The following is a 17,157-nucleotide window of genomic DNA, read 5'->3' as shown; positions in this document are numbered from 1 at the left end:
AAGAAAAACACGATTCTTGACTTTGATGGGCTTTTTCTGCTCGTAAGCACACATTCTTCTACTCATCACAGCATGCCCCATTATTGAGTTTAAAACACCAATTAAAATTGTTTTGAATAAAACTCACAATTTTACAATAAGAATTTAGAGACCTGAATCAATTAGGTATATCCTACTTAGTTTGACTTTTGCAAAACTAAGTAATTACACATTTAATTGAATCAGTCAGACAGACGGAGACATAGAGAGACAGACAGAGGGCAAACAGAAATCTGAGAAAGAAACCCCTTTAAAAATGTTACCATGTTTGAAATGAAACATCGCAAGGTGAAGCCATAATTCATCACCTTTCAGTATGACGTCATGAGCGTGTTCCACACTTGAAATGACGTGTTTTTATCATGTTGTCAGGTGCACGGAGCTTGGAAGTATAATTTCCATTCAACGATCCGAGTTTGTTAAGTTTTAGCCTATTTTCAACGTCAAACACCATGAAACTATATATATTTGGAATCAGAAAATGGTAAGGAATAGATAGAAGTTGTTTTTAAGTGTCTTTTTTCATAAATAAAGATAGTGGTTATTTATCGGTTTTCTTCATTTTCAAGCATAATTATCAATACAAAACAACAAAACTATATAGTTTTAGATACAGGACGCAATAGGGAATACACCAATATAAATTTTTTGTTTCAAATATTAGTTTTTAAAAATTTGAAAAAAATGACATATTTCGAACAAACATTTCAATAACAAAACTTTAAGTGACCAAACTGAAATGCAATCCCATAATCCGGCCTAGATCTGAGATTGTGTGATAAGAGATTCGATCAAATTGATGAAAAACTGTAACTGTGAAAGTGCTGCCTCGACCTTTTGGCAAACGGTAAAATATGACGTCATCAAACTGTCCTATCAATAAACGGAAAAACCTTCTATGAGAAAATCCAGTCAAAAATATCCATATCAAATTTCATAAAGATCCACTCCGTAGTTTTTGAGATATGATCTGCAGTGTGAAAAAACGCCCATAACGCCCAAAACGCAAACGAATTTGTCATGATTTGGTCGTGTTCTGCTGATACTATAATGTTTTTCTTTCCTAAAACACACTATAATAGTAGCCTTTCCCAATGTCTATGCTAAAACTGACTTGTCTGTGTTGTCAATGATTTTGCTACAGTGTGAGAGCGCAATCTCACGCCCATAACGCTGTGACACGAAAACTCATTTGGTCGTGTTCTGCCGATACTGTAATGTTTTTCTTTCTTAAAACACACTATAATAGTAGCCCTTCCCAAATGCAATGCTAAAAATGACTGGTCTGTGTTGTCAATGATTTTCTGCGAGAATGCGATCTATCTGTTTGTCGCAAAGACCGTGTGACACGAAAGTTATGAGCGGAAGACAAATCTGCTGAGTGCAATTACGTTTCAGAAGATAGTTGGTTAAAACAGTTTATCACTCAGACACGCAAAGGAACACTATAACTTTATTATTCAGGCCATATTTGCTTTCCTTTGTCATGTATGAAAGTACTGGCCTTGGTTGAAGAAAGTGACCTGTCGCTGTGCAACAAATTTGTCGCCATTTTCCGCCGTGTTTTGTACATAAAACGTGTTTACTACCCACACATACAAAACGATGCTGTTGGTTCTTTTTATTTTCTTATTGTTTGATTCATGCTTAGCAGTTTAGTATGCTTTGTTTTCTTCTCAATTCAATGGATGGCTATAAAATAAGCATTTAAATGTGAAGGTGTTAAAATTACCCATGATCTGAGCTGTTCACATGTAAGAAATGTTAAGTCCTTTGTACTGGAAACTTGCATTCTCCCAGTAAGGTCATATATTGTACTACGTTGCAAGCCCCTGGAGCAAATTTTTGATTAGTGCTTTTGTGAACAAGAAACAATTCACAAGTGGCTCTATCCCATCTCCCCCCTTTTTCCCCGTCGCAATATAACCTTCGTAGTTAGAAACGACGTAAAACACCAAATAAAGAAAGAAAGAAAGAAACCACCATGTTTAACACTTACCACCATGCTTACCACTTACCACCATGCTCACCACTTACCACCATGCTTACCACTTACCACCATGCTCACCACTTACCACCATGCTCACCACTTACCACCATGCTTACCACTTGCCACCATGCTTACCACTTACCACCAGGCTTACCACGTACCACCATGTTTAACACTTACCACCATGCTCACCACTTACCACCATGCTCACCACTTACCACCATGCTTACCACTTACCACCATGCTTACCACTTACCACCAGGCTTACCACGTACCCCCATGTTTAACACTTACCACCATACTTACCACCAGGCTTACCACTTACCACCATACTTATCACTTACCATCATGCTTACAGCTTACCGCCAGGCTAATCACTTACCACCATCCTTACCACTAAACTATTTCTCTGATAACGTTTTGGCAAAATAGATTTGGGCTGTTCGGTTGAGACGGTTATGAAGCAGACAGATTACTTTGATTGAAAAAGAATCAATGGCAAATCAACTAAACTTGGCCAAACAATTATTGCAACAAATTTCGCACCCAAATTAAAGCATTAATTCCCGTATAATTTCATTAAAACTTCATATGCCAGTTAAGGCCGTTCACTTGCAAAGCAGCTGAATTGAAAAGAAAAAGAAGCGTTCAGAAAGATGTTTGAGTTTTGCAAGACTTTCTGAACAAGAGGCGAAGCCTTCAAGGCTCACGTAAGAAATCGACAAACTCAATCACTCCGTCACACATACACACACACACACACACACACACACACACACACACACACACACACACACACACACACACACACACACACACACACACACACACACACACACACACACACACACACACACACAGTAAGCATAGGTGAAACTGTGCAAGAAAGCGAGACCCTGGATCTGCCAAGTAGTCTCGGCCCGCTCACAATAACAATGACCGAGACTTTCAGTAATTCCTTTGCGTGACGTCTAACCCTCTTACGTCATAATGTGACGTCTTCAAATAGTTTCTATCACACATGTCAAACACTTTTGACCGAGACGTAATCTTCTTATGCGAGCTTTATCCATAGACTCGGAAATGTTCACACACACACACACACACGCACGCACGCACGCACGCACGCACAGACAGACAAAGTTTATCATCGCATAGGCTACACTTACGTGAGCCAAAAACGAATCCTCCCTTAAAGGCAGACTAAGCCTCCCGTAAACCATCACAGATACGGTCAGGCTTTTACACACAGTACAAACACCATTTCATTTAAACACTCACCAATTGAGAACATCCTAGGTGCCCTCCGTAAAGAGCGAGCAATTTTCAAAGAATTTATTTTTGCGTGGTTTATCTTACCCCTGAGCCATCGTGAACCCGTGTGATCCAGTTTTCCCTTTTCACAATGCAGTCGTCATAGTTAGTCATTTGAATGCGACTCGACGTGAGCTTATCTACAATAGCACGTTTTTTTATGCACGAAACAACGGCTGTGGTTCACAAGAACTCTAGCGATGGCTTTTGACTGTTGAGAGGAACGGCGATTTGCACTGATAAACCGGCCGTCGTCTGCTACGACCCTTGCGTGACCCTGCTTCCGGGCTTTTCTTTTTTTTAAACTTTCACAACTTCGAATTGTTCTGATCTTGTCTTGATGAAAAACGAATTCTTTTATGATTAAAGAATGTTTGTGTAACAAGCTGTCAATTTATTATTTAGATTTTAAAAGTTAGGTCTAGCGCAAAAACGAGGCGCCGTTGTTGTTAACGGAACAAGTCTACGAAAATAAATTCTTTGAAAATGTCTCACGCTCGACAGAAAGCAGCCAGGATGTTCCCGTTCGGTGAGCGTTCAAATGGAAGTATGCTTGTACTGTATTTAGACGCTCGGGGAGCTCTGTGATGGTTTACGGGAGGCTTACTGTGCCTTTAAAAGAAAATAAAGATGTCTGCGTGTCGTCTTGCTTTGAAGCTAGGGCGATTTTGAAACAATCAAGTCAAAACGCAAGTCGCGTTGATAAGCTTTTTGTTGCTATTCTTTCTTTGAAATACAAACTTGCAAAAAATGTGGATCTTTTGCTACGGAACTGCAACATCGATATGCCCAAACAAATAATTCTACCACAAAACCCAAAATGTGGCTGGAGCTGGTGCCATATTTTTTTTCATGGGTTTGGAAGAACAACTTTTAATTTTCATTGCACTCCGACCTTGTTGTTTTTTTTGTAACACCCCCTAAAACCGTTTATTTTTTCGCGTCACAGCAGTATTTTGCAAAGTGAGTTGAGTATGGTCTTTTATGTTCTCTTCCACACATTCACGTCTCCCGCAACTGTGAACACGCACACACCTCTGCTCACATCCCACGCCACGCACATACACCCCCCCCCCCCCCCTCGCAGCCCATCACACGTTCAACCACCACGCTGACTCTCTAACACAAGCACACGCAGTCATGCACGCACTTGCAACACGCTTTCTTGCGGTGCATATTTAACAACGCATTTTCTGTCTTCAGAAAGCAAACAAACACACACATAAATCACACACACACACACACACACACACACACAGAGACACACACACACACACACAGACACACACACTCACACACACACACACTCACACACACACACACACAGACACACACACACACACAGACACACACACAGAGACATACACACTCAGACACACACACACAGACACACACACTCACACACACACACACACACACACAGACACGCACACTCACACACACACACACACACACACACACACACACGTGGGCGCTCTTTCAGAAACACGTGACATCCACTTGGCGTTCAACATGCGCAGCGTTCCCTGTATAAATCTCCACACAGTCAGGGCCCAACAATCGTCTTCCGAGATCGTCCTGCTCAACACTTCTTCTTGTGAGTTTGCCTTGTTTGTTGGTGTATGACATTTACAATTTTCCTGAACATTTAAAAAAAAATTGAAAAAATAAAAAAACCTCTTTTTGTGGAGTTTTTTTATTTTTTAATTTTTTAAACATGTATAGGCTTTTACATTACATTACATCACATAGACAAGAGGACAATTACAACACACAGGGGGTGGGGGTGGTCATGGCTTGGTGGTCGCATTCCTGAACATTTTAGTGAAATTGTACCTGTACTGTTACCCTCCGCGGGTTAGGGGGAAGAATTTACCCGATGCTCCCCAGCATGTCGTAAGAGGCGACTAACGGATTCTGTTTCTCCTTTTACCCTTGTTAAGTGTTTCTTGTATAGAATATAGTCAATTTTTGTAAAGATTTTAGTCAAGCAGTATGTAAGAAATGTTAAGTCCTTTGTACTGGAAACTTGCATTCTCCCAGTAAGGTCATATATTGTACTACGTTGCAAGCCCCTGGAGCAAATTTTTGATTAGTGCTTTTGTGAACAAGAAACAATTGACAAGTGGCTCTATCCCATCTCCCCCCTTTTTCCCCGTCGCGATATAACCTTCGTGGTTGAAAACGACGTTAAACACCAAATAAAGAAAGAAAGAAAGACCTGTTCTGTTCTACTCGGGGATGTTGTTGATTTACTAAAAGAAATAATGTTTAGAACCATTTCCTGAATTTTGTATGCTGTTTTCTTTAATGAATTTACAGAAATGGCAAAACGGCTTCAGTTATTTTTTAAATTCTTCCGAGTCATAGATAATTTGTAAATTTCCTAAATTTTTCATGCTGTGTCTTTGATAAATTTACCTAATTGGAAAAACGGTTTTGTTAAATTTTTTAATTTCTTTATATTTTTACGAAATTGCTCAATTGTCCAAATTTTGATTTTGTTTTATGAATTTAGTAAACAAGAAGTTTGTTGTTAATAAAGTTGTCAATTTTTAAAGACTCGTCAATAACATTAACACATCAAAACGTTCATGACTAACATCAACGAGCAATATTAAATCTCCTTCTCAATTTTTCTCTCAGGAAAAACTATACATATATAGAGTGTCTCAAAAAAAGTACCCCAAAAGACATTGAAACATCAGTACCGAGAAATGGAAAAACTAATATGTAAGCTAATTCGCTAATATGTACCCCAGACCAAGAAACCTACAACAACTGAAGGCAAACATTCTCAGAGAAATCCAGAACATCCCACAGGAAACATTCCCCAATGTAATGAACAATATGGGAATGAGGATGCAGTCTGTCATTGGAAAACGGGGTGGCTACATTGGTCACGTGGTGTGAAGAAATAGACGATCTCAACAGAAAACTGTGAACTGGGGACAAAACTTCTATGAACTGACTACAATATCACGCAAAAATGATTTCAATAAAGTTACTGACTTGTCTGTGGTATTGAAAGAAAATCGGGTACTTTTGTTTGAAACACCGTGTATACACACAACAATGGACCAAGGAACCAATCTACTAAACTTCATCTACTCTCTCCTGCGCTCACTCTTTCTCAAGGACCTCCTTGCAATATCATAATCAATTAAATAATACATGTATTTTAGCATCGCGTTGACTTCCAAGGATCTCAGAATCAATAAATGGTTTCCACTCAATCTAAAGAGCACTCATTTTCTATGAAATATGTTTTCAGTAAATGTACAATATTCTTACCCCTTCAAATTAGTGAAAGAGTAAACTTATTCATTTTCTAATTTCATTTTAGGACATTTGTCAATTTGCTGATTTTGTAAATTTACTATAACATACATACAAGGTTGGGAAGTTGTTACAATTGGAAACTGGTTGATGGAGAATTTCAAAACAAGGGTTGACAGGATGGATCGGATCACGGACACGGACAATTTTGATAGCTTGTAGAGACTGGTCAGCTGTCGTTGGGGTTGCCCTACAAGTTTGCTGGCCGTCGCAACAATGCGGTGCAGTTTAGCCTTGTTTCATAATACCCATGTAATACGCATAATAATCACCTCCTCAGCTAACAGAGACAAAGAGGTAGGTCAGGGGATAAAGACTGGTACACAGATTAGGATATCATCACACTGTCAGATAAAAACGAATCTTAAACAAGTGAGGCAGAGCGTTGTTAAGAGATCTCAATCAATCAATCAATCAATCAATCAATCAATCAATATGAGGCTTATATCGCGCGTAGTCCGTGGGTACAGTTCTAAGCGCAGGGATTTAAAAAAAAAATTTTTTATGCAATTTATATCGCGCACATATTTCAAGGCGCAGGGATTTATTTATGCCGTGTGAGATGGAATTTTTTTACACAATACATCACGCATTCACATCGGCCAGCAGATCGCAGCCATTTCGGCGCATATTCTACTTTTCACGGCCTATTATTCCAAGTCACACGGGTATTTTGGTGGACATTTTTATCTATGCCTGTACAATTTTGCCAGGAAAGACCCTTTTGTCAATCGTGGGATCTTTAACGTGCACACCCCAATGTAGTGTACACGAAGGGACCTCGGTTTTTCGTCTCATCCGAAAGACTAGCACTTGAACCCACCACCTAGGTTGGGAAAGGGGGGAGAAAATTGCTATCGCCCTGACCCAGGGTCGAACTCGCAACCCCTCGCTTCCGAGCGCAAGTGCGTTACCACTCGGCCACCCAGTCCCGTTACCACTCGGCTACCCAGTCCTGTTACCACTCGGCCACCCAGTCCCGTTACCACTCGGCTACCCAGTCCCGTTACCACTCGGCTACCCAGTCCCGTTACCACTCGGCTACGCAGTCCCGTTACCACTCGGCTACCCAGTCCCGTTACCACTCGGCCACCCAGTCCCGTTACCACTCGGCTACCCAGTCCCGTTACCACTCTGCCACCCAGTCCCGTTACCACTCGGCTACCCAGTCCCGTTACCACTCGGCCACCCAGTCCCGTTACCACTCGGCCACCCAGATCTGATAAACAAAGGGAAGTAAGCGGTCTATAGAGAATACTACATGGCTTGCTGTGTCGTACCAGATTTACACGAGTTGTTTTTTTAAATATTGAACTGCGAGCGAAAGCGAGCTGTTCACTATTTGAAAAAGCAACGAGTGTAAATCTGATACGGAACAGCAAGCCATGTAGTATTCTGTTTATCCTACATACTGTACTTACGTGTATTTCACTGAAAATGTCCTGCATTCGAGGCAGCTAAATTGAAGACGCTTATTTTAGAACCTCGATCTCTTCTAAAGCCTCGTGCAATCTATTACGTCAAAGCAAAGAAACGTCACTCTGAAAGTGTGGCGTGACGTGTTAGTTCTAAAGATTCATCGCGGGTAATTAGCGAGCGCAATTTGTGTTTCTATAATGACGTTTGTCTCGGTGACTTTGGCATCATAAGCAGTGGAAAAACAGGTCCCTGCCAGACTTGCTTGACATGACCTCATTTACATGATATACACACGTGTGATTTGAACGATTATTATCTCACGGGTGTCTCTCTCACGTATGTAGGATAAAAATGCATACGACATGTGTAAAAGAGCAAGTGAAGATGAAAGTAGCTTGTTCATTTAAATGCTTGTTATTCTCTCAGGTGCCAAGAGACTGGTTCCGAATAACTCTCGCTCACTCTTTTGCACATGTCGTATGTATTTAGACCGCTTTACGGCTCTTTGATTATTAGATCTATGAAAACGCATGTTTTCTTAAAAAGATCTACCAAAGGTGGAATAAATAGGCTAGATACAAATCATATCAGTGGATATTACAAGTTTGTTCGGCGAAGTCCGCATGCAGTTTTCATAATCGACCAATATTGTTAATATCTACAGAGACTCGGTGTGTAACCTCTACAACTATTTATCTATGTACTGTTTTCTATTCAGCATCAACCAGATCCAACCAAGCAGACGACAATGTCATCGCTGACCCTACTGACCGCTACCGTAGTCCGCAGTTTTCATAATCGACCAATATTGTTAATATCTACATAGACTCGGTGTGTAACCTCTACAACAATTTATCTATGTACTGTTTTGTATCCAGCATCAACCAGATCCAACCAAGCAGACGACAATCTCATCGCTGACCCTACTGACCGCTACCGTAGTCCGCAGTTTTTACAATCGACCAATATTGTTAATATCTTCAGAGACTCGTTGTGTAACCTCCACAACTATTTATCTATGAATGGTTTTCTATCCAGCATCAACCAGATCCAACCAAGCAGACGACAATGTCATCGCTGACCCTACTGACCGCTACTGCAGTTCGCAGTTTTCATAATCGACCAATATTGTATTACAATATTACAATTAATCTTTACAATTAATAATATAATAATATAATACAATATAATATAGTAATTGTAATAATACAATTGTATTACAAGACTCGGTGTGTAACAACTAATTATCTATGTATCGCATATCGTCGTTTTCTATCCAGCATCAACCAGATCCAACCAAGCAGACGACAATGTCATCGCTGACCCTACTGACCGCTACCGTAGTGGTGCTGGGACTGTGGTGCTGGGTGCCCACTGGGGGTGTTAACAACCCGCGGATGCTGCAGTGCAACATGACCACCATGCCCGTCGTTGCTCTCAACACGCCGCATCTATTGGAAGGTTAGTCTGGCTGAGAGGCAGTGGTCGACGTTTTCTAATTAATTAAATAAAATCAAAATTTCTACGTCATTCATTTCATCATACAATCATTCATTCGCTCGGCTTCTTGACGAGTGGACGTAAACTGATTCTATCAAGATAAGTTTTGTGTGAATATTTGTTTGTCTGTTCACTTAAAAGACCGTTGGGTCGAAATATCTGTGAATGTATTGTTTTGTCAATAACAAACGTTCCAACAACCTACCTTTCTTGTTTTTTAATGATTCTAAATTTGGAACGTTGGCAGTCTCTTTGTTATATTTAGTCAAGTTATGACTAAATATTTTAACATCGAGGGGGGAATCGAGACGAGGGTCGTGGTGTATGTGTGTGTGTGTGTGTGTATGTGTGTGTGTGTGTGTGCGTGCGTGTAGAGCGATTCAGACCAAACTACTGGACCGATCTTTATGAAATTTGACATGAAAGTTCCTGGGTATGATATCCCCATACCTTTTTTTCATTTTTTTGATAAATGTCTTTGATGACGTCATATCCGGCTTTTCCTGAAAGTTGAGGCGGCACTGTCACGCCCTCATTTTTCAACCAAATTGGTTCAAATTTTGGTCAAGTTATCTTCGACAAAGCCCGGGGTTCGGTATTGCATTTCAGCTTGGTGGCTTAAAAATTAATTAATGACTTTGGTCATTAAAAATCGGAAAATTGTAAAAAAAAAATAAACATTTATAAAACGATCCAAATTTACGTTTATCTTATTTTCCATCATTTGCTGATTCCAAAAACATATAAATATGTTATATTCGGATTAAAAACAAGCTCTGAAAATTAAATATATAAAAATTATTATCAAAATTAAATTGTCCAAATCAATTTAAAAACACTTTCATCTTATTCCTTGTCGGTTCCTGATTCCAAAAACATATAGATATGATATGTTTGGATTAAAAACACGCTCAGAAAGTTAAAACAAAGAGAGGTACAGAAAAGCGTGCTATCCTTCTTAGCGCAACTACTACCCCGCTCTTCTTGTCAATTTCACTGCCTTTGCCATGAGCGGTGGACTGACGATGCTACGAGTATACGGTCTTGCTGAAAAATGGCAGCTACTTGACTAAATATTGTATTTTCGCCTTACGCGACTTGTTTTTGGATTTAAAGAAAACCAAGCAACTTTTTTAATATTTCCTGAGAAGAAAGTTGTTCAGAAAAATGAGTACTATCTTCTGGTAAAACGGCTTCTTTACAGCTTTCGCGGTTTGAGCCCGGTACACGTACATTATCACACCCCAAGGAAGGAAATATCGCCCAAAATACACCCGAAAAGAGCCCCACGCTCGACATCACATCTTAATATATTTGTTTGAACTCGTGCATCTTAACTGCCAAAAGACAGAACCTTTTTTTCCCCCCTGGAATTGCTCTGCACATACATACACACAAAGTTAAAATTTAAAACGGGGTCGGTTGGGTTGCCCTAATCCTACATTTGTTGTTGTTGTTGTTGTTGTTGTTGTTGTTGTTGTTGTTGTTGTTGTTGTTGTTGTTGTTGTTGTTGTTGTTGTTGTTGTTTGTTTGTTTGTTTGTTTGTTTGTTTGTTTAGTTGGTTGTATTTGTGGGTTTCTTTTGTGTGTGTTTTTCTCCAAAAGTTTGGAAATGAATGGCAATCGCCACTGCTTTGTAGGGAGGTGGTACGTGAGTCACCACACGATTTGCCAGGGGGAACGTTACAAATACAATGGGAAAATCCATGACGTCAAGCTATCCATTCCACTCGCGCGGGATGCCAATGGGGTAGGTGTTTGTCAGTGTACAGAGAGGTAGGTGTTTGTCAGTGTACAGAGAGGTAGGTGTTTGTCACTGTACAGAGAGGTAGGTGTTTTGTCACTGCACTACAGAATAGTAGGTGTTTGTCACTGTATAGAGAGGTAGGTGTTTGTCACTGTACAGAGAGGTAGGTGTTTGTCACTGTACAGAGAGGTAGGTGTTTGTCAGTGTACAGAGAGGTAGGTGTTTGTCAGTGTACAGAGAGGTAGGGGTTTGTCAAAGTACAGAGAGGTAGGTGTTTGTCAGTGTACAGAGAGGTAGGTGTTTGTCACTGCACTACAGAATAGTGGGTGTTTGTCACTGTACAGAGAGGCAGGTGTATGTCACTGTACAGAGAGGTAGGTGTTTGTCAGTGTACAGAGAGGTAGGTGTTTGTCACTGTACACAGAGGTAGGTGTTTGTCAGTGTACAGAGAGGTAGGTGTTTGTCAGTGTACAGAGAGGTAGGTGTTTGTCACTGTACACAGAGGTAGGTGTTTGTCACTGTGTAGAGAGGTAGGTGTTTGTCACTGTACACAGAGGTAGGTGTTTGTCACTGTGTAGAGAGTTAGGTAGAACTGTACACACAAGTGTGTTGTTCAAGAAACGTATGATGTAACTGGCCTCCGCGCTATGCAAGTGTGTTGTATACTGCAGCAAGAGAAGCGGAACTTCTTAGCGATAACGACTACAGCAACAACGCCCACAAGCAATCATTGTATAAAGGAACACTGTCTGGACCAGATCATCGGCAACAAGTTTTCCAGCGACTACAGGATCTCTACTGCTGGCTACATCTACTACTTCAACACCTACGTGCTAGCTACAGACTACGTTTCGTGAGTACAGCTAAGCCAACATCCGCCCCAATCTCCGACATAACCCTCACCCCCCCCCCCCCCAACACACACACTTTCAACACCCACTCACCCACCTCCTTCATCTTAAACGGAATAAAGGGTCTCATTACCTCGCCCCAACCCCGACCACCACCACTACCACAATCATCATCATCTTCTCTGTATGTTCCTCTATGCCCGTCGGTATGCCCCTAGGCCCTTTGTACGTTCCTGTGTATGTTCCTGTGTATGTTCCTGTGTATGTTCCTGTGTATGTTCCTGTGTATGTTCCTGTGTATGTTCCTGTGTATGCTCCTGTGTATGTTTCTCTGTATGTTCCTGTGTATGTTCCTCTGTATGTTCCTCTGTATGTTCCTGTTTATGTTTCTCTGTATGTTCCTGTGTATGTTCCTCTGTATGCTCCTGTGTATGTTCCTGTGTGTGTTTCTCTGTATGTTCCTGTGTATGTTCCTGTGTATGTTCCTGTGTATGTTCCTGTGTATGTTCCTGTGTATGTTCCTGTGTATGTTTCTCTGTATGTTCCTGTGTATGTTCCTCTTTGTTTGGTCCTCTGTATGTTCCTCTGTATGTTCTTCTGTATGTTCATATGTATGTTCATATGTATGTTCCTCTTTGTTTGTTCTTCTGTATGTTCCTTTGTATGTTCATATGTATGTTTCTCTGTATGTTCCTGTGTATGTTCCTGTGTATGTTCCTGTGTATGTTCCTGTGTATGTTCCTGTGTATGTTCCTGTGTATGTTTCTCTGTATGTTCCTCTGTATGTTCCTCTTTGTTTGGTCCTCTGTATGTTCCTCTGTATGTTCTTCTGTATGTTCATATGTATGTTCATATGTATGTTCCTCTTTGTTTGTTCTTCTGTATGTTCCTTTGTATGTTCATATGTATGTTCCTCTGTATGTTCCTTTGTATGTTCCTTTGTATGTTCCTCTGTATGTTCCTCTTTGTTTGTTCCTCTGTATGTTCCTTTGTATGTTTCTCTGTATGTTCATCTGTATGTTCCTTTGTATGTTCCCGTCTGTATGTTCCTTTTTGTTTGGTCCTCTGTATGTTCTTCTGTATGTTCATATGTATGTTCATATGTATGTTCCTCTTTGTTTGTTCTTCTGTATGTTCCTTTGTATGTTCCTTTGTATGTTCATCTGTATGTTCCTCTGTATGTTCTTCTGTATGTTCCTCTTTGTTTGTTCCTCTGTATGTTCCTTTGTATGTTTCTCTGTATGTTCCTTTGTATGTTTCTCTGTATGTTCATCTGTATGTTCCTCTGTATGTTCTTCTGTATGTTCCTCTTTGTTTGTTCTTCTGTATGTTCCTTTGTATGTTCCTTTGTATGTTCATCTGTATGTTCCTTTGTTTGTTCCTCTGTATGTTCCTCTTTGTTTATTCCTCTGTATGTTCCTCTGTATGTTCCTCTTTGTTTGTTCCTCTGTATGTTCCTCTGTATGTTCATCTGTTTGTTCCTCTGTATGTTCCTCTGTATGTTCATCTGTTTGTTCCTCTGTATGTTCCTCTGTATGTTCCTCTGTATGTTCATCTGTATGTTCCTCTGTATGTTCATCTGTTTGTTCCTTTGTATGTTCATCTGTATGTTCCTCTGTATGCTCCTCTCTGTGTGTTCCTCTCTGTGTGTTCCTCTGTATGTTCCTCTTTGTTTGTTCATCTCCGTGTTCCTCTGTATGTTCCTCTCTGTGTGTTCCTCTGTATGTTCCTCTTTGTTTATCTCCATGTTCCTCTGTATGTTCCTCTCTGTGTGTTCCTCTCTGTGTGTTCCTATGTATGTTCCTCTTTGTTTGTTCATCTGCATGTTCCTTTGTATGTTCCTCTGTATGTTACTCTCTGCAGAACCAGTGTGATATTTACGGAGATGATCTTCAACGCACATCGTAACATCACTCGTGCTGTAATCAAGGTTATGGTGAGGGATCCCGCAATCCCTCCTGACGCCGATGTGGTGGACGCCGCACTTAACGGTTTCTGCAAGGGCGACTTCCTCGATCTGTCTTCCGACCACTACGTGCAAATCCCCAACAACAATAATCTCAAGTGCTTTGCTGCGCCATCATTTACGACATAGATAATAAACAAAACTTGGACAGTGTTTCTAGGCTAAGGTCATTGTCTGTATCATAAGAGTGTGTCTATTTGTCCATTTTAAAGCCCTGTGGGTCGAAAAGCCTCTGATTAATCAATAGACTGCGCATTTCATCACTCAACCTTATTCTGTTTGAATCCTAAACGAAATGAGGCAGAGCGTTGTTAAGATATCAAATAACCAAAGGGAAGTAATCGCTCTTTATGCATACGCCATGTGTAATAGAGTAAGCGAGAGTTGTACGGAACCTTTTTCCTGGCACCTGAGAGAATAACAAGCATTGAAATGAACAAGCGACTTTCATCCTCCTGTGTGTGTGTGTGTGTGTGTGTGTGTGTGTGTGTGTGTGTGTGTGTGTGTGTGTGTGTGTGTGTGTGTGTGAGAGAGAGAGAGAGAGAGAGCGTGTGTGCGTGCGTGTGTGTGTAAGAGCGTAAGAGGATGAACGTCGCTTGTTCAATTCAATGCTTGTTATTCTCTCAGGTGTCAGGAGAAAGGTTCCGTACAACTCTCGCTTACTCTATTACACATGTCGTATGCATAAAGAGCGATTACTTCCCTTTGGTTATTTGATATCTTATTCGGTTTGGCAAATTATTTCTGTCTTGTCCAGGAAAGATAAACTACAATTCAGCTGTTACTATAGTAAAGCAAGCGACTGAATGCCACTTTGTGACTGCTCTAGCTCGAACTTGGTGAATTGAGGGAATGAACCATACGCTTCTGGTCGTGATATGCTGTGTTCCGCGGAATTCCTGTGATCATTTGCATTATCAAGGCGGGAAGTAGAGCTTGTGTCTTGATACAGACAAAAGATTGAATAAAGCCTTGAAGATTGACCTTGCCTTGAAAAGATTGTGTTCAGACGTGTTTTTGTTTCCAGAGCTCTCTGTCTGTCCATGTGTCGGTCTGTTTGTCTATCTGTCTGCCTGTCTGTCTGGCTCACCGCCCTGATATGGCCCTTCGTGGTCGGCTGGGCGTTAAGCAAACAAACAAACAAACAAACAAACAAACAAACAAACAAACACACTGTCTGGCTGTCTGTCTGTCCGTCTGTCTGTCTGTCTGTCTGACTCTCTCTCTCTTTCTCTCTCTCTCTTTCTCTCTCTCTGTGGTGATCGCGCGTGTGGTTGTGTGTGTGTGTGTGTGTGTGTGTGTGTGCGTGTGTGTGTATGTGTGTGTGTATGTGAGTGTGTATGTGTGGTAATATTTTTTACCAAATTAGGTACGTTATTTTAGTGCACTTAACTGCTCCAAATTCGAAAAATGGTCATCGTTCACACACACACACACACACACTGCACACACACACACACACACACACACACACACACACACACACACACACACACACACACACACACACACACACACACACACACACACACACACACACACCACCCATTGCACCTCGCTCATAGCGGTTACAAAGTATGTTTGAATACAGGCTGGACAGCCGTGTGAGAAGGGTACTTTGTACTCGGAGAACGTACTCTGAGCAGGCTGTGTAGCTGTCTTCGGGTTGCTTTGCGATGATAGGCCCCTGTAGCCGCGCTGAAAACGGCTATATATAGCGATGGATGCTGCGGTTCCGCACTGCCGCCGTTCGGATAACTCAGTGAATGGAGCCAAATCGAAAATAAAGCCAAACTAGCAAAACATACAGTTTACATTTTGCTCATTTGAGTTTTTGTGTCTTTCGGATCCCGTTTTTTGTTTCATCGATCGTTTACTATTAATTTCCAATCAAGAATTTACGTCGCCATTACCGGACGCGATTTCCGGTGATGAAAAAAGCTTGACGTGATAATGCCGCGCGCGAAGAGATTCGAAGCAGATCCGTCTGTCAAAATTAAGGTTCTCACTGGAAAACGAGGACCTCCTAAAACTGGTTGAACTTGACTCAAAGCGAAGACGGCATCATGACAATGAAAGCCCGATGGACAATTTGGAATCAACTAACTTGTTCTCTGGCTTGGGGGGTGCGGGGAGCAGTTTACTTTAATCTTACACTGATTACCAGTGCTAAGTACACGGAAGAACTGACACGTAACACGGTTACCCAACCGCAACGGACAGTTTCGCGCCCAACAATCACCCCCACAATAACTCCGCCCACCAAGCCAAAGGCTAAGAGCCCCACTACACCAATCGCTGACGCCACCCCCAACCACAGGGACGTTGAGTGACACACACTTATCCCCTAATTACACGAAGCAGCCAACCCATGAGCGGGAACTGTTACCCGCCAATAAGACCTCAGATCAACTCTGACCAAACTATCTACTTAAACACGCAGAGTCAACTACTTGCCAGTGGGAACGCTCAGTCCCCACTATCACAGCTACTGTGATCAAAACTCTCCGAATTTGTGAGGTACACATACAACGAAACCCTCAATTGCTGAGAGGTGTTTCAACTCAATCTGCCTCACATTAAGAGAGCAACAGCCCAACCAAGGGCAATATATACGATCTTCTCATCACCGACAGGCAAAACAGCCTTGACTACCGATCTCTACAATACGTTCACCTTCATTGGGAACGCTCAGCCCCTACTATCAAAGCTACTGTGATCATAACCCTCAGAATTTGTGAGGTACACATACAACGAAATCCTCAATCACTGAGAGGTACTTCAACTTAATCTGCCTCACATTAGGAGAGCAACAGCCCAACCAAGGGCAATATATATGACCTTCTCATCACCGACAGGCAAAACAGCTTTGACTACCGATCTCTACAATACGTTTACCTTCATTGGAAACGCTCAGCCTCTACTATCAAAGCTACTGTGATTATAACACTCAGATCTTATGAGGTACACTACAAATCATACATAAATGATTA

The 17,157-nt window shown here is 41.2% G+C and overlaps 1 protein-coding gene across 1 annotated transcript; it reads left to right on the top strand.

The window, feature by feature from the left end:
- The first annotated feature begins 4,922 nt into the window (after positions 1-4,922).
- LOC138955756 (uncharacterized) lies at positions 4,923-15,147 on the top strand. Its single transcript, XM_070327296.1, has 5 exons — positions 4,923-4,940; positions 9,382-9,562; positions 11,241-11,350; positions 12,019-12,200; positions 14,062-15,147. Exons 2-5 carry the CDS (start codon positions 9,412-9,414, stop codon positions 14,291-14,293), a joined length of 675 nt encoding a protein of 224 aa, XP_070183397.1. The 5' UTR covers positions 4,923-4,940; positions 9,382-9,411; the 3' UTR covers positions 14,294-15,147.
- Positions 15,148-17,157: the final 2,010 nt, after the last annotated feature.

Source organism: Littorina saxatilis, unplaced genomic scaffold (assembly GCF_037325665.1).
Source record: "Littorina saxatilis isolate snail1 unplaced genomic scaffold, US_GU_Lsax_2.0 scaffold_655, whole genome shotgun sequence".
In the NCBI taxonomy this organism is placed as follows: Eukaryota; Metazoa; Mollusca; class Gastropoda; order Littorinimorpha; family Littorinidae; genus Littorina; species Littorina saxatilis.
Note: the sequence above shows the minus strand (reverse complement) of the source record. Positions and strands in the feature narration are given on the sequence as shown.

Coding starts and splice junctions, on each gene's coding strand:
- LOC138955756 (XM_070327296.1), top strand. CDS start 9,412: ATGTCATCGCTGACCCTACTGACCGCTACCGTAGTGGTGCTGGGACTG. Junction 9,563..11,240: donor CACGCCGCATCTATTGGAAG/GTTAGTCTGGCT, acceptor ACTGCTTTGTAG/GGAGGTGGTACGTGAGTCAC. Junction 12,201..14,061: donor CTAGCTACAGACTACGTTTC/GTGAGTACAGCT, acceptor TACTCTCTGCAG/AACCAGTGTGATATTTACGG.